This window comes from Ranitomeya imitator, chromosome 1, assembly GCF_032444005.1.
Source record: "Ranitomeya imitator isolate aRanImi1 chromosome 1, aRanImi1.pri, whole genome shotgun sequence".
Taxonomy (NCBI): domain Eukaryota; kingdom Metazoa; phylum Chordata; class Amphibia; order Anura; family Dendrobatidae; genus Ranitomeya; species Ranitomeya imitator.
The window spans coordinates 772492667-772520356 of record NC_091282.1 but is presented as its reverse complement, the minus strand read 5'-3'; the positions used below and the strand labels follow the sequence as shown (position 1 = coordinate 772520356).

At 46.0% G+C, this 27690-nt stretch overlaps 1 protein-coding gene across 1 annotated transcript; it reads left to right on the top strand.

Moving 5' to 3' along the window:
• The first annotated feature begins 1832 nt into the window (after positions 1–1832).
• Positions 1833–26410, top strand: LRRC74A (leucine rich repeat containing 74A). Its single transcript, XM_069736011.1, has 13 exons — positions 1833–1980; positions 2173–2351; positions 2441–2548; positions 2625–2718; positions 4956–5005; positions 6097–6178; positions 9790–9875; positions 10736–10930; positions 12644–12739; positions 12825–12968; positions 13878–13982; positions 14295–14380; positions 25579–26410. The coding sequence occupies exons 1-13, from the start codon at positions 1899–1901 to the stop codon at positions 25967–25969; spliced, it is 1698 nt and encodes a 565-aa protein (XP_069592112.1). The 5' UTR covers positions 1833–1898; the 3' UTR covers positions 25970–26410.
• Positions 26411–27690: the final 1280 nt, after the last annotated feature.

The following is a 27690-nucleotide window of genomic DNA, read 5'->3' as shown; positions in this document are numbered from 1 at the left end:
CAGACGCCCAGAACACCCGATTGTTATTTACATATTTGTTTACTGACGCCCCCATATTCAGACCCCGAACACCTCAGTTATATACAGACTTCCCCATACTCGAGACCCCTGAACACCGCAGTTATATACAGACACCACATATTCAGAGACCTCCGAACACCCCACAGTTATATAGATTCCCCCATGTCCAGAGACCCCCCGAACACCACAGTTATATACAGATTCCCCCATATCCAGAGACCCCCGAACACCCCAGTTATATAGATTCCCCCATATACAGAGACCCCCCGAACACCACACAGTTATATACAGATTCCTCCATATCCAGAGACCCCCGAACACTACACAGTTATATACAGATTCCTCCATATCAAGAGACCCCCGAAGACCGCAGTTATATGCAGACTTCCCCATATACAGAGACCCCCCGAACACCACACAGTTATATACAGATTCCCCCATATCCAGAGACCCCCGAACACCCCAGTTATATAGATTCCCCCATATACAGAGACCCCCCGAACACCACACAGTTATATACAGATTCCTCCATATCCAAAGACCCCCGAACACCACACAGTTATATACAGATTCCTCCATATCCAAAGACCCCCGAACACCACACAGTTATATACAGACTTCCCCATATCAAGAGACCCCCGAAGACCGCAGTTATATGCAGACTTCCCCATATCCAGAGACCCCCGAACACCACACAGTTATATACAGATTCCCCCATATCCAGAGACCCCCGAACACCCCACAGTTATATACAGACACCACATATCCAGAGACCCCCAAACACCCCCCAGTTATATACAGACACCCCATATCCAGAGACCCCCAAACACCCCCCAGTTATATACAGATACCACATATCCAGAGACCCCCAAACACCCCACAGTTATGTACAGACAGCCCATATTCAGAGACCCCTGAACACCCACAGTTATATACAGATTCCCCATATTCAGAGACCCCCAAACACCCCACAGTTATGTACAGACAGCCCATATTCAGAGACCCCTGAACACCCACAGTTATATACAGATTCCCCATATTCAGAGACCCCCGAACACCCCACAGTTATATACAGACACCCCATATCCAGAGACCCCCCCAAACACCCCCCAGTTATATACAGACACCCCGTATTCAGAGACCCCCGAACACCTCAGTTATATACAGACACCCCATATCCAGAGACCTCCAAACACCCCGTTATATACAGACACCCCATATCCAGAGACCCCCAAACACCCCCCCAGTTATATACAGACACCCCATATCCAGAGACCCCCAAACACCCCCCCAGTTATATACAGACACCCCATATCCAGAGACCCCCAAACACCCCCCCAGTTATATACAGACACCCCATATCCAGAGACCCCCAAACACCCCCCAGTTATATAGACACCCCATATCCAGAGACCCCCAAACACCCCCCCAGTTATATACAGACACCCCATATCCAGAGACCCCCGAACACCCCCCCAGTTATATACAGACACCCCATATCCAGAGACCCCCAAACACCCCCCCAGTTATATACAGACACCCCATATCCAGAGACCCCCAAACACCCCCCCAGTTATATACAGACACCCCATATCCAGAGACCCCCAAACACCCCCCAGTTATATACAGACACCATATATTCAGAGACTTTCTAACACCCCACAGTTATGTACAGACACCCCATATCCAGAGACCCCCGAACACCCCACAGTGTGACAGGGGGAATGTTGGTAAAACCTGAGCTATTCGTGACTGTAGATGCTGGCGTTACTGGGGGCCTTGGTTACTGGTGCAGCAGTGGGACCCCCCCCCCCCACTAGGGGATATGTGATCCGTGGTGTGGATTACATGCTGTCACACTTGTTGCCGACAGCAGCATGGCCGCCCTGTGCCCGCAGATGCTGAGCCTCTCACTAGAGACCTCTGAGGACCAGTACGATACAGACCTGGACGCTGCAGGTGAGTGCTCAGTGCCACCACTGTCCTGCTGGGCCAAGCGCCATGTTTTATCAGAGCCAAGTGTAAGTAGTGGCGTAGTCCTACGCCATCCATGAGAAGCCGACGTTCATCATGACTCAGGCTGTCAGTACCCGGGTGGTGCCTGCTCTGCAGCACAGAGGACTGAGCAGAACTCTCCCCTACACCCCTCAGGGTCAGAGAAGTCTCCCTCCGAGGCCACTGACGGGAAGCACTTGTACATGCAGGCGTGCCACGACGTGAGCGTTATACCAGCCTCGTACTTTCTCCGTCATATGTACAGGACTCATATGGATCTGAAGCATCATGGATTGGGGCCTCGTGGAGCCCGCGCTTTGGCAGCAGTCCTGCAGGTAAGTGTCCCACTGCAGTGTCAGCAGGCTGCAGTCCTATGTCAAGTTACTGCACATTCTTTGCAGCCGCCATGTTGTCTGTATTTCAGAGTAACACAAGCATCACCCATCTGAGTCTGGAAGACAACTGGATTCAGGCCGAGGGGCTGATGCACCTGGTGCAGGTGCTGAGAGAGAACAACTCCATCCAAGAGCTGGTAGGGAAGTGACAGATGGTGTGTATTTATGAATATGCCGGCGGTATACTCAGGGCTGTACTCTTTGCTCCACCAGGACCTCTCTGACAACCACCTGGGCATGCAGGGCTCGGATGTGCTCTCCACCATGTTACTGGACAACCTCTCCATCAAAGGCCTCAATGTAGCACGTACGTTATTGCTCCACCTGCTGCAGGAAAAAAGACTCCTAAGGCTGCTGTCACACATTCGGTATTTGGTCAGTATTTTACATCAGTATTTGTAGCCAAAACCAGGAGTGGGTGATAAATGCAGAAGTGGTGCATATGTTTCTATTATACTTTTCCTCTATTCCACTCCTGGTTTTGGCCTACAAATACTGATGTAAAATACTGACCAAATACTGCTAGTGTGACGGCAGCCTAACACAGCTGCTGGAAAACTACAACTCTCAACATGCCCTCGGAATGAGGCTACTAATATATACCATATTTAACCAAAATAATAGCCAAAATTCAAAAAAAGTGAACAGTAACTCCATAAACAGTTGTAAAGCCATAATGAAGGGAGATGACCCCCAAAGTGTAAGAAAATCTGACAACCTGTTTATAAACCATAAAAAGGGTCTGAAGAAGGAAGGGAAGGGGGCCAGAATGTGCAGGCGGTCAGTGGCCACATCAGCAGAGCGCAGCACATCCACGCAACCTATAGCCATCCCCCGGACGGGCTCCAGCCGCACCTCTCTAGGTCACCAGTAAGGCTACTTTCACACTAGCGTCCTTTGGCCTCCGTCGCAATGCGTCGTTTTGGAGAAAAAAACGCATCCTGCAAAGTTGCCCGCAGGATGCGTTTTTTCTCCATAGACTTTCATTAGCAACGGATTGCCACACGTCGCATCCGTCGTGCGATGGATGCGTCGTGTTTTTGCAGTCCGTCGGGACAAAAAAACGTTGCATGCAACGTTTTTTTGTCCATCGGTTCCACTTTTTCCGACCGCCCATGCGCGGCCGGAACTTCGCCCCCTCCTCCCCGGACCTTACAATGGGGCAGCGGATGCGTTGAAAAACTGCATCCGCTGCCCCCGTTGTGATTTTATTTCACAGTATGCGTCGGCCCGACGCACTGCGACGGGCCCGTACCGACGCTAGTGTGAAAGTAGCCTAAGTCAGGCCATTATGCACGTTGCGTTATGACAGGTAGGGCATTTATCAACCATTTGACTTTTTGACTTGGATTGGAGGAATTCTTTTTAATTAATATTTAGGCACTTTGTGCTTCCCTCTGCTGTCCCTCCCAGCATCACAATGGGACCGTCCCTCCCGGTATCACGATTGGACCGACCCTCCCCGCATCACAATGGGAATGTCCCTCGCTGCATCACGATGGTAATGTCCCTCCTGGCATCACAATAGAACTGTCCCTCCTGGCTTCACGCTGCGACCGTCCCTTTCAGCATCATGAGGTGACCATCCCTCCCGTAATCACGATGGGAATGTCTCTCTCCGCATCACGATGGGACCATCCTTCTCGGCATCACGATGGCACCGTCCCTCCTGTCATCATGATGGGATTGTCCCTTCCGACATCACGATGGAAATGTCTCTCCAGAAATCACGATGGGACCATCCCTCCCCGCATCACGATGGGAATGTCCTTCCTGGCATCACGATGGGGCTGTCTCTCTCGCATCACGATGGGGCTGTCTTTCTCGCATCACGATGGGGCTGTCTCTCCCGCATCACGATGGGAATGTCCTTCCCGGCATCACGATGGGGCTGTCTCTCTCGCATCACGATGGGGCTGTCTTTCTCGCATCACGATGGGGCTGTCTCTCCCGCATCACGATGGGAATGTCCCTCCCGGAATCATGATGGGACCCTCCCTCCCAGAATCAAGATGGGACCCTCCCTCCCGGAATCACGATGGGACCCTCCCTCCCAGTAACACGATGGAACTGTCCCTCCCGGCATCACTATGGGAATATCCTTCCAGTGATCATGATGGGACTATCCCACCCACCATCACGATGGGAATGTCTTTCAAGGCATCACAATGTTTTCTACGACACAATACAGATTGTTGTTTTATGCTTTGGTGTTGTCTTCCTTCATTAGAAGTTTATTATCGATACCATATGAGGACAAATGCGACATAAATAATGGAAAATAAGAAGGAAATGTAACCTTAGGGTTTGTGCAACTAATCTTCTCGAGCTGCCGTTTGTTTTTGTGGTTTCAGAAGGGCCAATGAGAGCCGGACGCCACCAACTTCTCAATATCCGTTACCCTACATCTCTTAAAGGCAGAACACTACAATTCTCCTGTCGACCTGTGCAATAAAAGCAGTTAGGAAGCTGGACGCTCAGATGTTGGAGTACAGCTCCCTGTATAAAATTGTTCTGGTTCTTCATAACTTCTTTATCTTTCAGACAATGGATTCAGTGACCTGTCCGCCAAGCACTTTGCCGAGGCCCTGTCTGTGAGTATCTATGATTAAATCAGGGGTGGCGCACTCATGTCTGTGAGTATGTATGACCTGCCGTTTCCCTCTCTTAGGATATGTGCACACAACATCTTTTCAGGTGGCTCCTCTCTGAAAGCTGCCTGAAAACTGCTGAGAATATGCTGAAAAGTCTGAGCATACCCATTTCTATGTACAATTGACTTGTGCACGCTTTCAGGCTTTTGAGCGTCTTGTAACTCTTTCTGCTCCTCAAAGTGAAGTGTTTATAAGAAGTGCTGGTCCATTCTTCAGGTGTTTTCAGCTCTTACTTTACAGTACCAGTCAATAAGAAGGCTGAAAGACAGAAAAAAATCCCAAGAATCAATAAAAAGGGAACACGTCAGGAGAAACCACCACCGTTTCCTAAAGTGTGTTCCTCTTGAAAATGTCAGTGGGTTCGTCTGTCGGAAAAAGACCTTGTGTGCACATAGCCTAGATCTTGTGTTCGACCAGCGCAGTTCAGCAGAGCCGTCCGCACAGCAGTGTTCTCATAAAGAATGAGTGTCTATGTGAGATAAATTGTAGGATTCTCTTGTTGGATGAGACTCAACTCGTCTATAGATACGTAAAACATCAGGCCACACATAGATGAACAGAGCGGCATCTGATTTTACAGAAATATTGTCACATACTGTCGAAATCATTCAAATTTTCTGGCGAAAAATTGGTTGAGTTTTCACACACTTGTCTGCACATGGCCTACAGCTTGAATTTTATACTTTTATTTAATTATTTTACTCACTTATAGAGCGCCATTAATTCCACAGCGCTTTACATGTATTATCGGCACTGTCCCATTGGGGCTCACAATCTATTTTCCCTATCAGTATGTCTTTGGAGTGTGGGAGGAAACCGCTGAACCTGGAGGAAACGCACACAAACACGGGGAGAACATACAAACTCCTTCCGAATTACATCTTTGGTTGGATTTGATCCCAGGACCCCAGAGATGCAAAGCTACAGTGCTAACCACTGAGCCACCGTGCTGCCCATACATCACAGTAAAGACCTCCAATAACCATAATAGCAGCTTACGTAATGTGACACCCCACTTTCTCTGCCCACAGGCCAACTTCCGGGTGACCAAGCTAGACCTCAGCCACAATGAATTCTGTGAGAAAGGAGGAGAATATCTGGGTCAGATGCTCGGTGAGTGAAATCTACATTCTGAGATCACAAAGATAAATGCAAATATATCACACATTTCTTAATTAGTGCAAAACACAGCTGATTTACATGGATGTGCAGCTATAGAAGCTTGCAAAAGTATTCAACCCCCACTCTTTCTTGGCTTTTTTTGTGTGTTGCTACTTTACAATTTTTTTGGGTGTTCATCAGTTTTTGTAGAGAAGACGCCGACGACTGTGAATATTTGGTTTTATTTTTATTGTGAAGCGAACAACAAATAGGACAAAATAACTAAAAGCTTCCGTGTGCATAAATACTCAAAGTCAGTACTTTGTGGAACCACCTTTGGCAGCAATTAGATGCTCTGGATGAGTCTCTATGAGCTTTCCACATCTGGCCACTGGGATTTTAGCCCATTCCTCAAGGCAAAACTGCTCCAGCTCCTTCAGGTTAGATGGCGAACAGCAATCTTCAAGTCTGACCACAGATTCTCCATTGGATTAAGGTCTGGGCTTTGACTCAGCCACTCCAGAACATTTACACATTTCCCCTTAACCACTCGAGTTTTTCTTTAGCAGTATGCTTTAGTTCATTGTCTTGTTGGAAGGTGAACCTCCGTCCCTGTCTCAAATCACTGACAGACTGAAGCAGGTTTTGCTCAAGAATATCCCTGTATTTCGCACCATCCATCTTCCCCATCAATTCGTACCATTTTTCCTATCCCTGCTGCCAAAAAACATCCCCACAGCATGATGCTGCCACCACGTTTCACTGTGCGGATAGTGTTTTTGGGGCGATGAGCTGTGCTGGCATCGCATTTACCTTGGTGAAAAAAAACTTTTTGATTTCATCTGACCACAGCACCTTCCTCAATACATTTGGGGAGTCTCCCACATGTATTTTGACAAACTCAAAACGAGCCTTACAATTTTTGTGTGTAAGTAAATCCTTTTTTTCTGCCCACTTTTCCATAAAGGCCTCCTTTATGGAGTGTACAGCTTATTGTGGTCGTATGGACAGATTCTCCAGTCTCTGCTTGGGAACTCTACAGCTCATTCAGGGTTATCTTTGGTCTCTGTGCTGCTTCTCTGATTAATGCCCTCTTTGCTTGGGCTGAGAGTTTTGGTGGGCACCCTCTCTTGGTAGGTTTGTTGTTGTACCATATTCTTTACATTTTATGATAATTGATGTGATGGTGCTCCGGGGGATCATCAGAGATTGGGAGATTTTTTTTATAAGCCAACCCTGACTTGCACTTTTCAACAACTATGTCCTGACTTGTTTGGAGATCTCCTTGGTCTTCATTGTGTTGTTTGGAGATCTCCATGGTCTTCGTGGTGGTGATTGGTTTGTGGTTTTTCTTGTTAATGGTGTTGCAGCCTCTGTGGCCTTTCAGAAAAGGTAAAGTGTATTGACAGACATGTGACACTTAGATTGCACACAGCGGGACGTTCTGTCACTAAGCAGGTGACTTATGAAGGGAATTGGTTGCACCAGAAATTTTTAAGGGCTTCATCGCAAAAGGAGTGAATACATATTATGGTAGGTCGACTCACTTTGCTTCTTAAAGAGGTAGGCACAGATATCATTTCTATTTAAAATCAGTCCACCTGGTTTATTGCAGTGCTCATAAACCATGTCACCCCCCCTCCCCCCCATCTACCCAAAGCCTGTGGTTTTGTTCCTCTTCTTGTAATGCATTGTCACTGATCCCACTCCGTACTGCCGCTAATTCGTCACGTGCCCGCTCTCAGCACGTGACGTGGGGTTGTGCCTGCAAGGGTTAATCTATCTCCCCACTCTCAGTCCAGCATTCAACCTCTGTCCTATGCTGTAATGGGAGCATAAATCACACGCCAACCCAGGCCACACACCCGCTCATACATGCGGCGATGAGTCCCGAAAATTACTAATACTATCTACCACTCATAAGGCTCACACACCTTAGGCTATGGATTCTTTAGAACACACAAGGTTCAACTGTTAAAGTTTATGCTTTAATACAAAAAGTACAGTGCTTACAGTAAAGAAAAAGATACAAAAATATGGTAATAAAAAGACATACAGGTATGCAAAACAGTATAAACAGGAGAAAACTTACAGAAATAGCTAACTTGTAGTCTGCTCCTGCTCCCTGAGGGTAGGATGAATATAGACTGGATCACATCAGCTTCCCAGGCTGCCCTCACATGTGAACAATTTTGAATGTATACAAGCCAAATTCATAGAGTCACCCTGGAGGTCAGATTTCTAGACCAGCCCCTCAAGTTGATATTCTAATTGCTTGTTTTTGATTGGACCATGGCCGCTCCCCCAATGAATATATTATTTTCTCTGAGATTCTTTGTGTAAAGCTTCCCACAGATAGATAGAGTCAGGCTGTAATTGACATATCTCTTCAAAGAGCTAGGAGGTGTCAAATGTTCCCTTTCTTCTTGGTTCCCAGCACGACCCCCTGGTGAGATTGGAGACAGAAGTCTGCTATCTCAGGAAAATACATATTAACACCTGGGTCAGACCTGCAGCCTTCAGGACAGATGTTACATTATTACTAGTCACACAATAAACCTATACATAGTTTGCTGCACACATATATATTTATACATATTTCACTACATGCCCCATCCTGGTCCTCTTCTTGTAGTAATGCCCCATCCTGGTCCTCTTCTTGTAGTAATGCCATATCATGGTCCCCATATTGTAGCAATGTCCCCATCTTGTAGTAATGCCCCATCCTGGTCCCCATCTTGTACTAATGTCCTCCATCCTGGTCCCCTTCTTGTACTAATGTCCTTCATCCTGGTCCCCTTCTTGTAATAATGCCCTCCATCCTGGTCCCCTTCTTTTAATAATGCCCCATTCTGGTTCCCATATTGTAGTAATGTCCTCATCCAGGTCCTGAAATTGTAGTAATGTCCCCTATTGTGCCGTTCTTCACATACACATAAAAGAAAAAAAAAGATTATTCTCATCCTCTTCTATTCCTTTGGTGTCCTCTTTTCTGCACATGTGGCCCGCAGGCATTGTAGACTTCTTGACGATCGCGGCTCGGTCCAGGGGTCCGCCAAGGCGGTGCTTTATTTCAGTTGAATGGGAGTCCTTGGATGCACATTTACCATATTTTTCGCACTATAGACGCACCGGACCATAAGACGCACCTAGGTTTCAGAGGAGGAAATTAGAAAAAAAAAAATTGAAGCAAAAAATGTGGTAAATTCTGTACTTAATATCCCCTATCCTGGTATATATGGTCCCCTCCTCTCCATCCTGGTGTGCATTGCCTCTCTCATCCATATCCTGGCATGCATGGCCCTCTCATCCCTATCTTGGTGAGCATAGCCCCCTTATCCCTATCCTGGTATGCATGGCCTTCTCATCCCCATCCTCGTAGGCATGTCCCCCCCTAATCTCTAGCCTGGTTGGCATCTCCTACTCATCCCTAGGTCTAGAGTGCCTGTGGGACACATGAAGCAGCCTCAGGGGCTGCAAGCAGCCCGCGTGTTTGAGACCCCTGGTCTACACCATACATTGTAACAACCCATCAGCTGTGTGATCAGAAGCAATAATGCTTGCAGCTTGAAGCCTTACTGTGAGTTGATGGACTCTGACTTTTCCTTTACTGTCATTTTCAGCTGCCAGTGAGGGTCTCCAGGAACTGAATCTCAGCTGGAACCACATTCGCATGAAGGGCGCCATAGCACTCAGCGCCGGCCTCAGGGTGACAATATACTTCAAATATCTGTATTATACATGCACTATTCATATACTAACCCTGGCAGTGCCGCATCACCAGTGGCAGCCCAACACTAATACGGTGCCAGTCATCTCATCCAACCAACATCCAGCCCATACTAGTCCGGTGCTCATCCCCTTATCCCACCAACATCCATCACATACTAGTCCGGTGCCCATCACCTCATCCCACCAACAACCACTCCATACTTGTCCGGTGCTCGTCACCTCATCCCACCAACATCCACCGCTTAATAATCAGGTGCCAATCATCTCATCCTGCCAACATCCACCCCATACTAAACCAGGTTCTGTCACCTCATCCCACCAACATCCACCCCATACTAACCAAGGTCCTGTCACCTCATCCCACCAACATCTACCCCATACTAATCCAGGTCCTGTCACCTCATCCCACCAATATCTACCCCATTCTAATCCAGGTCCTGTCACCTCATATCACCAACATCCACCCCATACTAATCCAGGTCCTCCATAGTAATCTGGTACCTGTCTCCTCATCCTACCAACATCTACCTTATATTAATCCAGTACCTGTCATCTCATTCCACCAACATCTACCCCATACTAACCCAGGTCCTGTCACCTCATCCCACTAACATCCACCCCATGCTAATCCAGTGCCTATCACCTTACGCCAACACAATCCACCCCAAACTAATTCAGTGCCTGTCATTTCATCTCAACATGTAACCCATACTAATCCAAGTCCTGTCACTTTATCATACTAACGTCAACACATCTTACACAAAAATGTACTCTTTTAGATGTCTCCTGAGTCTTTGTTGGGAAGCCTTCCCAAGAATATTCTATGATTCCACACAGGTGAATGGCATGCTTAAAGTCTTAGATGTGTCCTATAATGGTTTTGGCAATGAGGGAGCTCTTGCGCTGGGAGAGGCACTGAGAGTGAATAGTTCCCTGCTTCACCTCAATATCAGCTGTAACCGGATCAGTAACGAGGGCGTCAGACTTATTTGTAAAGGCCTGGAGAGTAACGAGACACTGGTCGTGCTCAAGGTAACACAAAATGATATGGGCAAACAGGTGGTTTGCAGAATCGTTCCCAGGGCTTATTTGGAACTTATACAACATTATCAATCATGATCTACATCTTATACCTGCAGTCAACATTATACACTGTTGACAAAATTATGGAATCAGAAAATGGTGTCAAAGGACAGAGCCATGTCTTTCTGTATTTAGGATTCCTTGTCCTTCTAAGACAATGATAAATGTATCAAGAATTCTCCAGCATCTTGATGTGGAAATTTTGTTAGGATAAATCTATCTTCGTGTGTGCTGCATCCGCTCCCAATTAGGCTAAGTATTTGAGTGCTCAAGAATGACACTGTAGACCAAGGTGACAGAATAACATTCCATCAATGCTGATGCTTTATTTGAGTAACATATGCTTTTTTTAGTTGCATATAGAAAGGGGAGGTTAGTTAAGGATCATATGGTCAAGCTTCTCTGTTATTGGTTATCTAAATATATGGAATATTGTGGTTAAGGCATAGCAACAGGCTCATTAAGTATTTAACCTATAACTGTCACATTTTTTGCAATTAGGCCAAAATTTGAGACATCTGGTGTTCAGTTCCTCTTTATCTCTGGAAAGTCCCAAGGCGTTGTCTGGTCTGTGGTGGCCATTTTAAGCAATTGATTATAATGTATATATTAGCTGTTAGTATATATGCAAGTGAAATCTATATGTGTTATATATTTCCATCACAATCTTCTCTTCTGTTCCTTATGTCTCACCCTGTGGTGAAGACACTTGACATTGAAACTTCTCTTTTGATCACGTTTCCCCAGTCCTCTTACAAGCTTCTGTTCTTTCCCTGTTCTTGTACTAACCCTCCTCGAATGACATATCCCGATCCATCACGTTTCTTCAGTCTTCTCCTGTGTCTGGGTTCTTTTCCTTGTTCTTGTTGTGACCTAGTCTTGAATAAGGCATCTCAATCCATCATATGTTTCTTCAGTCTTCCCCATGCCATCTTTTCCCTGTTGTGGTATTGTTTCTCCAGTCATCTTCTGTGTATGCGTTATTTCCGTTTCTTTGTATTGATCAGTCTCAGATGTTTCATCTTTGTCCTTCACGTTTCTCCAGTCCTCTCCCATACTTGTTTTCTTGCCCTTGTCTTTGTATTGACTAGTTTCAGATGAGATTTCTCTGTCCTTTGCAAATTTCTGAAGTCATCCCCTGTGTGATATTTTCCTTGTATTGTTTTTCCAGTCCTCTTCCATGTCTGCGTTCTTTTACCTGTCAATGACCAGTGTCAAATGAGGCGTCTCTGTCCACCACGTTTCTCCATTCCTCTCCTGTATCTGCATTCTTTTCCCTGTTCTTGCATTGATCAGTCTCGGAGGAGACATCTGTCCATCACATTTTTCCAATCCTCTCCCATGTCTACTTTGAGGTAATAATATTTCTGCTTTGAGGACCTGGGTGGCAATCAGCGCTATTGCTATAATCTTAGCTACGTATAACTGGAGAGGAGCAGTAATGGCAGCTGACCAGAGTGCTGTTTTCTCTGTCGAGATTCCATTTATAATCTGGTTCCAGATATCTGACCGGCAGTGTACGTGTGACATATTCCTCTTATAGTTATACAGCGTCTTTTCATCAGCCTTACTCATCTCATCCAGCAACTGTACCTGATAGCTGAGCAGGCACATTAAGAACTTTGGATCTGCTCTATTGTATATGCTATCTACTCAATGCAGATGTCCAGAAATCCCATCACAGTGGAGGGTGCCATCACTTTACTAAATGGCATTACTAAGAGGCCAGAGAACAAGATTGAGGAGCTGGACATCTCTGTGAGTATACCAGGGATTTCTACAGAGTAACAAATGGATTTTATGGTACACACATTAAAAGTCTTGTGTCTTCTTTAACTTCCAGAATGTTCTGGTTAATGACCAGTTCTTGTCCCTTCTCAACTCTGCTTCAGCATCCCGTCCTGCTCTACATGTCCGCTTTGCTGGAAAAAAAGGGTTTGTCACCAAAAAACGTTCTGCTCGTCCAGACCCTATGAGGATCATTCAGGTGCCACATATTATAACTAGACAGATCTAGAACCTCATGTATGAAAACAATGGTCAGATGTAACCTGGAGCTGATAGCTGCCAACCATAATACACCACCCAATTTTGTGTCATTTATAGGCGTAGACCGTCGTTCAGATGTGTACTGACCAAGCTGTAATACATTTTTCAGACTGCACGGGCTGTCATTGTTCATAGCAGAGGGAGTCCTTCTAAAACATGCCGATGTAAAAATGATTTTGTGCAGCACAAAAAAATAATTTCACCGGCGAATGAGCAGTTGATTGGAAGCCTGTTTAGACTGCAAGATTATTGTGAAACGAGTGTTCCTAGGGATACTCGTTCATTATAATCTCACAGTGTAAATGGACCTTTAAGCCATGTTCACACGTTCAGTATTTGACCTCTGTATTTGTAAGCCAAGACCAGGAAAATACAGAAGTGGTGCATATGTTTCTATTATACTTTTCCTCTGATTCTTCCACTCCTGGTTTTGGCATACAAATACGGATGTAAAATACTGATGTGTGCACGTGGCCTTTCTGTGTAGAGTTTATCAGTACGGTCAGCAATGTGCGAAGCTTCACAAAACTGTCTTAAAGCCAATCAGCTCTTGTTAATAAATGAGCTGCCATATAGTGCACAATACAAAGCACAGTGTCCTGCAAGCATCAGAGCGTTTGGACGGTGCTCAGAAGAACATTGCCCATGCAGTTATCAGACTTTTCCCAACATGTTCTGCAGAGTTCTGGCTTTTCTAATGGGATCTCTGAGTTTTTGGTTTCCAATATTTGAGGATTTTCTAGTCAAAGTTGTTATTGTAAGGTTTGATCCCATGCCCTAATGATTCGGTATAGTGACAGGAATATGTCAGTGTTCGTCATGTATTCATGGAAGCTCTGTCGTTCAGGATTTCCTAGATGAACACAAACTTCGATTGATTGATTTTTTCAAGAACATGGACAAAGATGGCAGCATGAGCATTCCTGTCAGTGATTTCTGCAGATATATGTCAGTGAGTATTTTGCTCCATATAAAGTGTGAAATGTTGTCTTTCATTAAGGACCTTCATATATAATTTTTCCTTTACCAATTGCAGTCATATGGTTTGTGCTGACATACTGTAGCTGCAGGAATCAGCCTAGACACTTTGTGGATACCTCTTGACAATAGCCAGGGACTTGATAGCTTAACTTTCTAGTGCCACATTCACTGCCCTACTGCTGTAAAATTGTAAAGACAGGAACCAAGAATAGAGTTGTGAATATGAATATAAATCATGGACAATAATGTGCTACCTTAATATCCCAAAATATTTTTTCTCCAGGTGGCAGGTCTGCCCTTGGATGCTGCTCAGATGGATTCATTGGTACAAAGATTGGATAAAGATCTGACGGGTACCATAGACTACAGGTGAGGGGGTGTACGACATAGATCATATGATAGTCTAGTATGCACATTACTGTTTCCGGGTCTCTCTTCCTGTCAGTCTAATATTATCGGCCTATCTGGATTTCTTTGCTATAAGAATTATCTTTTCAAATTTGAGCTTTTTGTTGAATTAAACTTTAACACCATCTGCTCTTGTGTCTTCTCTCTCTCCATTTTTTTTTGTCTCCTTGGTATCTCTCATCTGACCTCCTCAATCTTTTCTTTTTTCATCAACATCCTCTCTCATCATCTTTTCTATCATTTCATCTTCTTTATCCTGATATTATTATTATTATTTACTAGATGGTAGCCTGATTCTAACGCATCGGGTATTCTAGAATACGTATGAAGTTTATTTATGAAGATTTTAGAATAATACATTGAATACAGAGGATTCGGCCGGCCACAACCAATTAGCGAAGCGTGGTTCAAAGCCAATTTGCGGCCAGACTGCGCCTGTCGCTGATTGTTTGCGGCCGGCCACGTAGTATATAACAGCCCACATAGTATATAACAGCCCACGTAGTAAATAGCACAGCCACGTAGTATATTGCACAGCCACATAGTATATAGCACAGCCCACAGAGTATATAGCACAGCCCACGGAGTATATAGCACAGCCACGTAGTATATAACACAGCCCATGGAGTATATAGCACAGCCATGTAGTATATAGCACAGCCCACGGAGTGTATAACAGCCCACATAGCATATAACACAGCCATGTAGTATATAACAGCCCACGCTGTTGTGAATTCTGTGGCAGAGCTCCCTCCTGTGGTCACAAGTGGTACTTCGGCTGATTCTCTCTGTGAGCTTCCGTTGGTGGAGGAAAGTGGTACTGCGGCTTCTGAGTTTCCTTCCTCAGGTGATGTGGTGAAGTCGTTAGGTGCTGCTCTATTTAACTCCACCTAGTGCTTTGATCCTGGCCTCCAGTCAATGTTCTAGTATTGGACCTGTTTCCTCCTGGATCGTTCCTGTGGCCTGCTGCTCTGCATAGCTAAGTTCCGCTTTTGCTATTTTGTTTGCTGTTTTTTTCTGTCCGGCTTGCTTATTTGTTTGCTGGAAGCTCTGGGACGCAGAGGGTGTACCTCCGTGACGTTAGTTCGGTACGGAGGGTCTTTTTGCCCCCTTTGCGTGGTTTTTGTAGGGTTTTGTGTTGACCGCAAAGTTACCTTTCCTATCCTCGCTCTGTTCAGAAAGTCGGGCCTCACTTTGCTAAATCTATGTCATCTCTACGTTTGTCTTTTCATCTTAACTCACAGTCATTATATGTGGGGGCTGCCTTTTCCTTTGGGGTATTGCTCTGAGGCAAGGTAGGCTTATTTTCTATCTTCAGGCTAGCTAGTTTCTCAGGCTGTGCCGAGTTGCATAGGGAGCGTTAGGCGCAATCCACAGCTGCCTCTAGTGTTGTTGGAGAGGATTAGGGATTGCGGTCAGCAGAGTTCCCACGTCTCAGAGCTCGTTCTATGTTTTTGGGTTATTGTCAGGTCACTGTATGTGCTCTGACCTCTATGTCCATTGTGGTACTGAATTACCTTATCATAACAGTACTGGAGGCCAAAAGTACTAATGATTCTCAATAGAGGGAAAAAAGAAGTTCTGAGACCATTTTTTTTTCTCTGCACTGTGTTTTGCCTTTTTTTTCCCCTAGACATTTGGGTGGTTCAGGACACAGGTGTAGCAATGGACATTAAAGGTCTGTCTTCATGTGTGGATCAGCTCACGGCAAGAGTACAAAATATTCAAGACTTTGTGGTTCAGAATTCTATGTTAGAACCGAGAATTCCTATTCCTGATTTGTTTTTTGGAGATAGAACTAAATTTCTGAGTTTCAAAAATAATTGTAAACTATTTCTGGCTTTGAAACCTCGCTCCTCTGGTGACCCAGTTCAACAAGTTAGGATCATTATTTCTTTTTTACGTGGCGACCCTCAGGACTGGGAATTTTCTCTTGCGTCAGGAGATCCTGCATTAAGCAATATCGATGCGTTTTTCCTGGCGCTCGGATTGCTGTACGATGAACCTAATTCAGTGGATCAGGCAGAGAAAAATTTGCTGGCTCTGTGTCAGGGTCAGGATGAGATAGAGGTATATTGTCAGAAATTTAGAAAGTGGTCCGTACTCACTCAATGGAATGAAGGTGCGCTCGCAGCTATTTTCAGAAAGGGTCTCTCTGAAGCCTTTAAGGATGTCATGGTGGGATTTCCTATGCCTGCTGGTCTGAATGAGTCTATGTCTTTGGCCATTCAGATCGGTCGACGCTTGCGTGAGCGTAAATCTGTGCACCATTTGGCGGTATTACCTGAGCTTAAACCTGAGCCTATGCAGTGCGATAGGACTTTGACCAGAGTTGAACGGCAAGAACACAGACGTCTGAATGGGCTGTGTTTCTACTGTGGTGATTCCACTCATGCTATCTCTGATTGTCCTAAACGCACTAACCGTTTCGCTAGGTCTGCCACCATTGGTACGGTACAGTCAAAATTTCTCCTGTCCGTTACCTTGATCTGCTCTTTGTCATCGTATTCTGTCATGGCATTTGTGGATTCAGGCGCTGCCCTGAATTTGATGGACTTGGAGTATGCTAGGCGTTGTGGGTTTTTCTTGGAGCCCTTGCAGTGTCCTATTCCATTGAGAGGAATTGATGCTACGCCTTTGACCAAGAATAAGCCTCAGTACTGGACCCAGCTGACCATGTGCATGGCTCCTGCACATCAGGAGGTTATTCGCTTTCTGGTGTTGCATAATCTGCATGATGTGGTCGTGTTGGGGTTGCCATGGCTACAAGTCCATAATCCAGTATTAGATTGGAAATCCATGTCTGTGTCCAGCTGGGGTTGTCAGGGGGTACATGGTGATGTCCCGTTTCTGTCAATTTCGTCATCCACCCCTTCTGAGGTTCCAGAGTTCTTGTCTGATTACCGGGATGTATTTGATGAGCCCAAGTCCGATACCCTACCTCCGCATAGGGATTGTGATTGTGCTATCGATTTGATTCCTGGTAGTAAATTCCCAAAAGGTCGACTGTTTAATTTATCTGTGCCTGAGCATGCCGCTATGCGGAGTTATGTGAAGGAGTCCTTGGAGAAGGGGCATATTCGCCCGTCATCGTCGCCATTAGGAGCAGGGTTCTTTTTTGTAGCCAAGAAGGATGGTTCGCTGAGACCTTGTATAGATTACCGCCTTCTAAATAAGATCACGGTTAAATTTCAGTACCCCTTGCCGTTGTTATCTGATTTGTTTGCTCGGATTAAGGGGGCTAGTTGGTTCACCAAGATAGATCTTCGTGGTGCGTATAATCTTGTGCGTATTAAGCGAGGCGATGAATGGAAAACTGCATTTAATACGCCCGAGGGCCATTTTGAGTATCTAGTAATGCCATTCGGACTTGCCAATGCTCCATCAGTGTTTCAGTCCTTTATGCATGACATCTTCCGAGAGTACCTGGATAAATTCCTGATTGTGTACTTGGATGACATTTTGATCTTCTCGGATGATTGGGAGTCTCATGTGAAGCAGGTCAGAACGGTGTTTCAGGTCCTGCGTGCTAATTCTTTGTTTGTGAAGGGATCAAAGTGTCTCTTTGGTGTTCAGAAGGTTTCATTTTTGGGGTTCATCTTTTCCCCTTCTACTATCGAGATGGACCCTGTTAAGGTCCAAGCCATCCATGATTGGACTCAGCCGACATCTCTGAAAAGTCTGCAAAAGTTCCTGGGCTTTGCTAATTTTTATCGTCGCTTCATCTGCAATTTTTCTAGTATTGCTAAACCATTGACCGATTTGACCAAGAAGGGTGCTGATGTGGTCAATTGGTCTTCTGCTACTGTGGAAGCTTTTCAAGAGTTGAAGCGTCGTTTTTCTTCTGCCTGTGTTGTGTCAACCAGATGTTTCGTTTCCATTCCAGGTCGAGGTTGATGCTTCTGAGATTGGAGCAGGGGCTGTTTTGTCGCAGAGAAGTTCTGATTGCTCGGTGATGAAACCATGCGCCTTCTTTTCCAGGAAGTTTTCGCCTGCTGAGCGAAATTATGATGTGGGCAATCGAGAGTTGCTGGCCATGAAGTGGGCATTCGAGGAGTGGCGTCATTGGCTTGAAGGAGCTAAGCATCGCGTGGTGGTCTTGACTGATCATAAGAACTTGACTTATCTCGAGTCTGCCAAGCGGTTGAATCCTAGACAGGCTCGTTGGTCGTTGTTTTTTGCCCGTTTTGACTTTGTGATTTCGTACCTTCCGGGCTCTAAAAATGTGAAGGCGGATGCTCTGTCTAGGAGTTTTGTGCCCGACTCTCCGGGTTTATCTGAGCCGGCGGGTATCCTCAAAGAGGGAGTAATTGTGTCTGCCATCTCCCCTGATTTGCGGTGGGTGCTGCAAAAATTTCAGGCTAATAAACCTGATCGTTGCCCAGCGGAGAAACTGTTTGTCCCTGATAGGTGGACGAATAAAGTTATCTCTGAGGTTCATTGTTCGGTGTTGGCTGGTCATCCTGGAATCTTTGGTACCAGAGAGTTAGTGGCTAGATCCTTTTGGTGGCCATCTCTGTCGCGGGATGTGCGTTCTTTTGTGCAGTCCTGTGGGATTTGTGCTCGGGCTAAGCCCTGCTGTTCTCGTGCCAGTGGGTTGCTTCGCCCTTACCGGTCCCGAAGAGGCCTTGGACACATATCTCTATGGATTTTATTTCAGATCTTCCCGTATCTCAAAAGATGTCAGTCATTTGGGTGGTCTGTGATCGCTTCTCTAAGATGGTCCATTTGGTACCCTTGTCTAAATTACCTTCCTCCTCTGATTTGGTGCCATTGTTCTTCCAGCATGTGGTTCGTTTACATGGCATTCCAGAGAATATCGTTTCTGACAGAGGTTCCCAGTTTGTTTCGAGGTTTTGGCGAGCCTTTTGTGGTAGGATGGGCATTGACTTGTCTTTTTCCTCGGCTTTCCATCCTCAGACTAATGGCCAGACCGAACGAACCAATCAGACCTTGGAAACATATCTGAGATGCTTTGTTTCTGCTGATCAGGATGACTGGGTGTCCTTTTTGCCTTTGGCTGAGTTCGCCCTTAATAATCGGGCCAGCTCGGCTACCTTGGTTTCGCCGTTTTTCTGCAACTCTGGGTTCCATCCTCGTTTCTCTTCAGGGCAGGTTGAGTCTTCGGACTGTCCTGGTGTGGATACTGTGGTGGACAGGTTGCAGCAGATTTGGACTCATGTAGTGGACAATTTGACCTTGTCCCAGGAGAAGGCTCAACGTTTCGCTAATCGCAGACGCTGTGTGGGTCCCCGACTTCGTGTTGGGGATTTGGTTTGGCTATCTTCTCGTCATATTCCTATGAAGGTTTCCTCTCCTAAGTTTAAACCTCGTTTCATTGGTCCGTATAGGATTTCTGAGGTTCTTAATCCTGTGTCTTTTCGTCTGACCCTTCCAGATTCTTTTTCCATACATAACGTATTCCATAGGTCATTGTTGCGGAGATACGTGGCACCTATGGTTCCATCTGTTGATCCTCCTGCCCCGGTTTTGGTGGAGGGGGAGTTGGAGTATATTGTGGAGAAGATTTTGGATTCTCGTGTTTCAAGACGGAAACTCCAGTATCTGGTTAAGTGGAAGGGTTATGCTCAGGAAGATAATTCCTGGGTCTTTGCCTCTGATGTCCATGCTCCCGATCTTGTTCGTGCCTTTCATATGGCTCATCCTGGTCGTCCTGGGGGCTCTGGTGAGGGTTCGGTGACCCCTCCTCAAGGGGGGGATACTGTTGTGAATTCTGTGGCAGAGCTCCCTCCTGTGGTCACAAGTGGTACTTCGGCTGATTCTCTCTGTGAGCTTCCGTTGGTGGAGGAAAGTGGTACTGTGGCTTCTGAGTTTCCTTCCTCAGGTGATGTGGTGAAGTCGTTAGGTGCTGCTCTATTTAACTCCACCTAGTGCTTTGATCCTGGCCTCCAGTCAATGTTCTAGTATTGGACCTGTTTCCTCCTGGATCGTTCCTGTGGCCTGCTGCTCTGCATAGCTAAGTTCCGCTTTTGCTATTTTGTTTGCTGTTTTTTTCTGTCCGGCTTGCTTATTTGTTTGCTGGAAGCTCTGGGACGCAGAGGGTGTACCTCCGTGCCGTTAGTTCGGTACGGAGGGTCTTTTTGCCCCCTTTGCGTGGTTTTTGTAGGGTTTTGTGTTGACCGCAAAGTTACCTTTCCTATCCTCGCTCTGTTCAGAAAGTCGGGCCTCACTTTGCTAAATCTATTTCATCTCTACGTTTGTCTTTTCATCTTAACTCACAGTCATTATATGTGGGGGCTGCCTTTTCCTTTGGGGTATTGCTCTGAGGCAAGGTAGGCTTATTTTCTATCTTCAGGCTAGCTAGTTTCTCAGGCTGTGCCGAGTTGCATAGGGAGCGTTAGGCGCAATCCATGGCTGCCTCTAGTGTTGTTGGAGAGGATTAGGGATTGCGGTCAGCAGAGTTCCCACGTCTCAGAGCTTGTTCTATGTTTTTGAGTTATTGTCAGGTCACTGTATGTGCTCTGACCTCTATGTCCATTGTGGTACTGAATTACCTTATCATAACACCACGCACGCAGTATATAACACAGGCCTCGTAGTGTATAACACAGGCCACGTAGTGTATAACACAGGCCACGTAGTGTATAACACAGGCCACGTAGTGTATATCACAGGCCACGTAGTGTATAACACAGCCTACATAGTATATAGCACACCCACATAGTATATTGCACAGGCCACGTAGTATATTGCACAGGCCACACAGTATATAGCACAGCCCACGTAGTATATTGCACAGCCCACGTAGTATATTGCACAGCCCACGTAGTATATTGCACAGCCCACGGAGTATATTGCACAGCCCACATAGTATATTGCACAGCCCACATAGTATATTGCACAGGCCACATAGTATATTGCACAGGCCACGCAGTATATAGCACAGCCCACGCAGTACATTGCATAGCCCACGTAGTACATTGCACAGCCCACGTAGTACATTGCACAGCCCACGTAGTATATTGCACAGCCCACGTAGTATATTGAACAGCCCACGTAGTATATTGCACAGCCCACGTAGTATATTGAACAGCCCACGTAGTATAAAGCACAGCCCACGCAGTATATTGCACAGCCCACGTAGTATATTGCACAGCCCACGTAGTATATTGCACAGCCCACGTAGTATATTGCACAGCCCACGTAGTATATTGCACAGCCCACGTAGTATATAGCAATATGGGCATCATATCCCTGTTAAAAAAAAGAATTAAAATAAAAAATACCTATACTCACCTTCAGTTGGCCCCCGAATCCAGGCGAAGCGTTTACCGATGCTCCTCGCGCGCTCCGGTTTCAAGAGTGCATTGCGGTCTCGCGAGATGATGATGTAGCGGTTTCGCGAGACCGCTACGTCATCATCTTGCGAGATCGCAATGCATGGAGCGGTCACCGGAGCATCGCAAGGAGCGGGAAAGGCCTGTTCTGGGTCCGAGGGGCCGACGGACGGTGAGTATATAACTATTTTTTTTTTAATTATTATTATTTTTAACATTAGATCTTTTTGCTATTGATGCTGCATAGGCAGCATCAATAGTAAAAAGTTGGTCACACAGGGTTAATAGCAGCGTTAACGGAGTGCCTTACACCGCGGCATAACGCGGTCCGTTAACGCTGCCATTAACCCTGTGTGAGCGCTGACTGGAGGGGAGTATGGAGCGGGCACTGACTGCGGGGAGTAAGGAGCGGCCATTTTGCCGCCGGACTGTGCCCATCGCTGATTGGTCGTGGCTCTTTTGCCGCGACCAATCAGCGACTTGGGATTTCCGTTACAGACAGACAGACAGACAGAAAGACGAAAGTGATCCTTAGACAATTATATAGTAGATATTTTTAGCGCCCCATTGATTCCATGTGGCTGTACATAAGGAGTTGTAGCGGATCTTATAGGGGAAGGGGTGTGTCGATTTCACTCACCTGTGGGGTGGGGAGAGAATGATCCAGCAGGGATCGGCTCTCTGGCGCCACCACTTACCCCAGGTCAGTCAGGGAACTGCTCCGAGGGCAAATAGTCGCTGGAGAGACATCCCTTATAGGTACAAGTTATTGAGGAGCTCCCATGAAGGGGAGATATGTATCACCAGTCCTTGCTGGGCATACATATGTAAACCTCCCCCGTCATTGTCAGAGTCATCACTAACACAATACGGTATGCTGCCACCAGTTCCTCGTTAGATATCAGCCCCGTCCGACAACAGGCTTATATCGGGTCAGAGACCAACCCCAGGGTAGCGTATAATAACCAGCCGAGCGTGCGGACGTGGGGTTTTGTGAATCGAGGTAAAAGGGCAACCGAAAATTAATTTTATATTTATTCGCCAAAAGGCGCACTAGAAAGATGCAGGTATATATTCAAGAGCAAATATACAAGTATACAATCAGGAGTGTAGTGCAAGGGTAGGGTGCAGATAGATTACAATTACTGTTATGTAGCATGTGACCACTGGGAGGTGCTGATGGATGACAGGTCCAAATCTTTGTTACGTGATTCTCTGGCCGCATCAGATAACAGGCCTCCTGCCAGTAGAAAAAACTTAGTCCAAAATGAGGAGCTGTCTATTATCCCCTAGGCTGCCCCCTCCCACACTCTGTGCCAACCCCTGGGCTGTGCAGTGTATCTTCTCCCATATCTGAAGATATGGTTTTCCAGGCAGAACCGTGGATATCCATGACTTTCCACCCAAAGCTCTAAACGGGATAGCCCCGGCACCACTGGGTTCTGCTGGATTTTATCTGTGCAGTGAGACCAAATATGGCTACAGTATTTAATTCCTGGTAGCTATGCTTTATTATGCAATAATGCAGAGTTCCAGAGGTGGCTGCATGGTATGGGCTTGTGGGGAAAATAATGCCTGGATCATCCCCATTTTAAGCATCTCGTCTATCTCCTGGCGCTACTGCTGCCACACCTCTCGAGAGACCCGATGTGCTGACCGGCAGCTCAGGGAGTGGTCAGATGGCAGCTCCGGTGGTGGTGAGGTGGCAGCTCACGTGGTAAGATGGCAACTCAGGTTGTGATGAGGTGGCAGCTGTGGTGGTGGTGAGGTGGCAGCTCAGGTGATGGTGAGGTGGCAGCTCTGGTGGTCATGAGGTGGCAGCTCAGGTAGTGGTGAGGTGGCATCTCTGATGGTGGTGAGGTGGCAGCTTCGGTGGTGGAGAGGTGGCAGCTCCGGTGGTGGTGAGGTGGCAACGAGGTCACTGTAGGCTGTATCTTTCTTGAAAAGATGCGTTTTCAAGTTCTGTCTGACAGCTCCACATGTGGTGGATAATTGGCCGTGTTGCGGCACAGAATTGCAGAGGAAGGAGGACAGTCAAGAAATGTCTTGGAGGCGATTGGGTGACAAACATATAAATATGACGTAGAGAAGGTCTTGGGACGACCAGAGGTTGCGTGTCGAAGATATCGAGAGATTAGTTTGGAGATATACAGGGGAGACAGACAGACAGCTTTGTAATTCAATGTTAGTAGTTTGAGCTGGATACTTTGGGGAATTGGGAGCCAATGAAAGATTTTGCACAGAAAAGCAGTGAAAAAGTGAGGCAAAAGCTGGATTAGTTGGGCAGCAGACTTAAGGACAGACTGGAGAGGTGCGAGAGTGTTAGCAGGGAGACCAAAGAGGAGAATATTACAGTAGCTAATATGTGAGATGATGAGGGCATGCACTAAAATGTTAGTAGAGTCAAGGTTAAGGAAAGAACGGATTCTAGAAATGTTTTTGAATTGGAGGTGGCATGATGTCGTGAGAGCTTGGATGTGCAGTTTGAATGAATGGGCAGAGTCAAGGGACACTCCAAGCCTGCAGACTTCAGTTACTACGGAAAGTGTAATGTAATTTATTGGGAGAGATAGGTCAGTTAGAAAAGATAGTTGAGATGGAGGAAAGATGATGAGTTCAGTTTTGCCCACAATGACCTTTAGGAAGCATGATCAAAAGGAGGTGGATATGGGTGATAGACACTCTGGGATTCCTTAACAGCAGAGAGGTGACTTCTGGGCCAGAGAAATAGATATGATTGTCATCAGGGTACAGATGTCACCGGAAGCCATGGGACTTTATGAGTTGTCCCAGGCCAAAGGTGTAGATGGAGAAAAGTAGGGTTCTTAGGACAGAGTCTTAAGGGACACCAACATATATAGGGCAGGATGAAGAGGTAGTATAGTGGAAGATGCTAAGTATGAGGTTAGAAAAGTATGACGAGATCCAGGAAAGGTCAAGGTCTTTGATGCCAAGTGAAGAGAGAATCTGTAGTAGAAATGAGTGGTCGACTGTGTCAAATGCTGATGACAGATATAGAAGGAGGAGTATATAGAATTGCTTATTAGCTTGGGCAGTAAGTCGTTAGTAATTTTGGTCAGGGCAGTTTCGGAGGAGTGGTGGGGACGGAAGCCAGATTGTACCTTGTCAAAGAGTAAGCTAGAGAGGTGGAAGGAAAGTTAAGCATGGACATGCTGTTTGAGGAGTTTGGCGGCGAATTGGAGCAGTGATATGGGATAATAGCGCGATTTGAGATAATAGCTAGATATAGAAGTCAGGTTGAGGGATGGTTTCTTCAGGATAGGTGTGATAGTGGCATGTTTGATTGCAAAAGGGAAAGCACCAGAAGTTAATGATAGACTGAAAAGATGGGTTAAAACCAGGGTAAGTGTGCTGGTGAGGGTGGAATGGGGTCAAGTGCCAAAGTGGTGATGTGCGATTTGCAGACATGAGTAACCGCTCCTTCAGTGATGTTGGGAAGGAAGGATCTTCTAAATCTCAATGACATCATCTTCACTATCTCTATCTCTTACTCTTCTCCTGATCTCTTTCCATATTTACTGTCTTCAGGCCATCTTCTTCTCTATCTCTTCTCCTGAGCTTCTATCTCCATCGTCACTGTCTTCAGGCCATCTTTTTCGCTACCTCTTCCTCTTCTCCCTCTCCTGCTCTTCTTATCATCTTATCTAATGATTATATTACAGTGAGTTTCTCATTATTTGTCTGTGCTGCTCTCATCTCCAGAACATCAACACTTTTAGTGTCCATGTCCTTCTGTCATGACCACTCACAATACGCAGTGGTTTCTTTGATCAACACGAACTGTATGTGATCTTTTTATTGGTTGCAGCAATGCTTGTTTCCAACTTTCACATTTTTCAGGGACTTTGTTGACTCTCGTAAACAAATGGTGAAAGAACAACGCAAACAACAGCGTCGCAGGGAAAAAAAAGAACGCCAGGAAAGACAGCGCAGCGAAAGAGCGCTGAAGTCCTTTCACACGGCAGTGAGAGCCCTGACTCCACCTCCTGCGTTCAGACAGGCCCCAGGCAGTGCTGTCAGCTCTGCTCATTCTTGTGTCACTCCATGTAGCTCTTGGTATCAGGAGGGAGAGCCTGCAGAGGTAGCCAGTTCTCTACACACCCAAAATGCAGGCTCGGATGACATGGAAGTTGAGTGCAGTAATAAATCGCACTGGAGTTTAACTTCACAAAGTCAATCTGAACTTGTGACTCCAAAAAGAAACACCCCATCACCCCCAAATACGAAGTGATAGGACATGCTATACTGAGGTTGGGAAGATCAATGCAGAATGTCCAGTTAATAATGTCCAGACTTAATAATCTCTTATGTTTATAGATGTATCAGTCCCATCACCCCTGACCTTAGCAGCTCACTCCAAACTCGATGTGAGACAGTGTATTACTCCCATCATCCCTACCTTCTAGATGCTTACAATCCAACCTCCTTGAGTTGAAAACAATATTTAGCTCCTTGGGTCAGAAAAGTAAATTATTAGTAACCACCAAGACCACACGCTTGCTGTGCTCGCATGATTTACAGTAATAATGAGAAGCAGTGGGAGAAGAGGCAATGACACGTCTACCGGAATGATGATGACCAACACTAGACACCATGTACATTGAAAGTGCGCTCCTCTGCATTCACGGTGTACATCTCACTTGCAGTAATAAAGCTTCCGTCGAACACCTTCCGTATCTGTATTTCTGTCTCACAATGATTTCATGGCACGTAAAGAGCTGCAGAAAGTGAGGATTAATTACATAGTCATGGCATTACTGTATCTGCAGGGGCCTCGTGTATGGGTAACTCCATTCCAGATTTTCATGAGTATTTATTTTGTCCAATAATTTGACTGAAATGTTGTAATGCAGATTGGATCAGAAAATCTCCCAGGTCTCATGACTGCGGCCACGAGATATGGAGTTCTAGGGGAGTCTAGAAAATGCCGCAGTGTTGCAGCTGTTATTATAAAGAACCCACAGTGTCACCGCCCTTACAGTACAGCACTCCATAGTGTGACCACTTACTGTGAGGAATCCACAGCGTGACAACTCTCACACTACAGAGCTCCATACAGTAGTGTGACTGCTCTTCCAGCACAGAACTCCATAGTGTGACAGCTCTTACAGCACAGAGCTCTATAGTGTGACCGCTCTTACAGTACAGAGCTCCATAGTGTGACCCCTCTTACAGTACAGAGCTCCATAGTGTGACCCCTCTTACAGTACAGAGCTCCATAGTGTGACCCCTCTTACAGTACAGAGCTCCATAGTGTGACCCCTCTTACAGTACAGAGCTCCATAGTGTGATCCCTCTTCCAGCACAGAACTCCATAGTGTGACAGCTCTTACAGCACAGAGCTCTATAGTGTGACCGCTCTTACAGTACAGAGCTCCATAGTGTGACCGCTCTTACAGTACAGAGCTCTATAGTGTGACCGCTCTTACAGTACAGAGCTCCATAGTGTGACCGCTCTTACAGCACAGAGCTCTATAGTGTGACCGCTCTTACAGCACAGAGCTCTATAGTGTGACCGCTCTTACAGCACAGAGCTCTATAGTGTGACCCCTCTTACAGTACAGAGCTCCATAGTGTGACCCCTCTTACAGTACAGAGCTCCATAGTGTGACCGCTCTTACAGTACAGAGCTCTATAGTGTGACTGCTCTTACAGTACAGAGCTCTATAGTGTGACCGCTCGTACAGTACAGAGCTCCATAGTGTGACCACTCTTACAATACAGAGCTCTATAGTGTGACCGCTCGTACAGTACAGAGCTCCATAGTGTGACTGCTCTTACAGTTCAGAACTCCATAGTGTGATCGCTCTTACAGTACAGAGCTGCATAGTGTGACCACTCGTACAGTACAGAGCTCCATAGTGTGACTGCTCTTACAGCACAGAGCTCTATAGTGACCACTCTTACAGTACAGAGCTCCATAGTGTGACCGCTCTTACAGTACAGAGCTCT

Coding starts and splice junctions, on each gene's coding strand:
- LRRC74A (XM_069736011.1), top strand. CDS start 1,899: ATGGCCGCCCTGTGCCCGCAGATGCTGAGCCTCTCACTAGAGACCTCT. Junction 1,981..2,172: donor TACAGACCTGGACGCTGCAG/GTGAGTGCTCAG, acceptor TACACCCCTCAG/GGTCAGAGAAGTCTCCCTCC. Junction 14,381..25,578: donor ACGGGTACCATAGACTACAG/GTGAGGGGGTGT, acceptor CACATTTTTCAG/GGACTTTGTTGACTCTCGTA.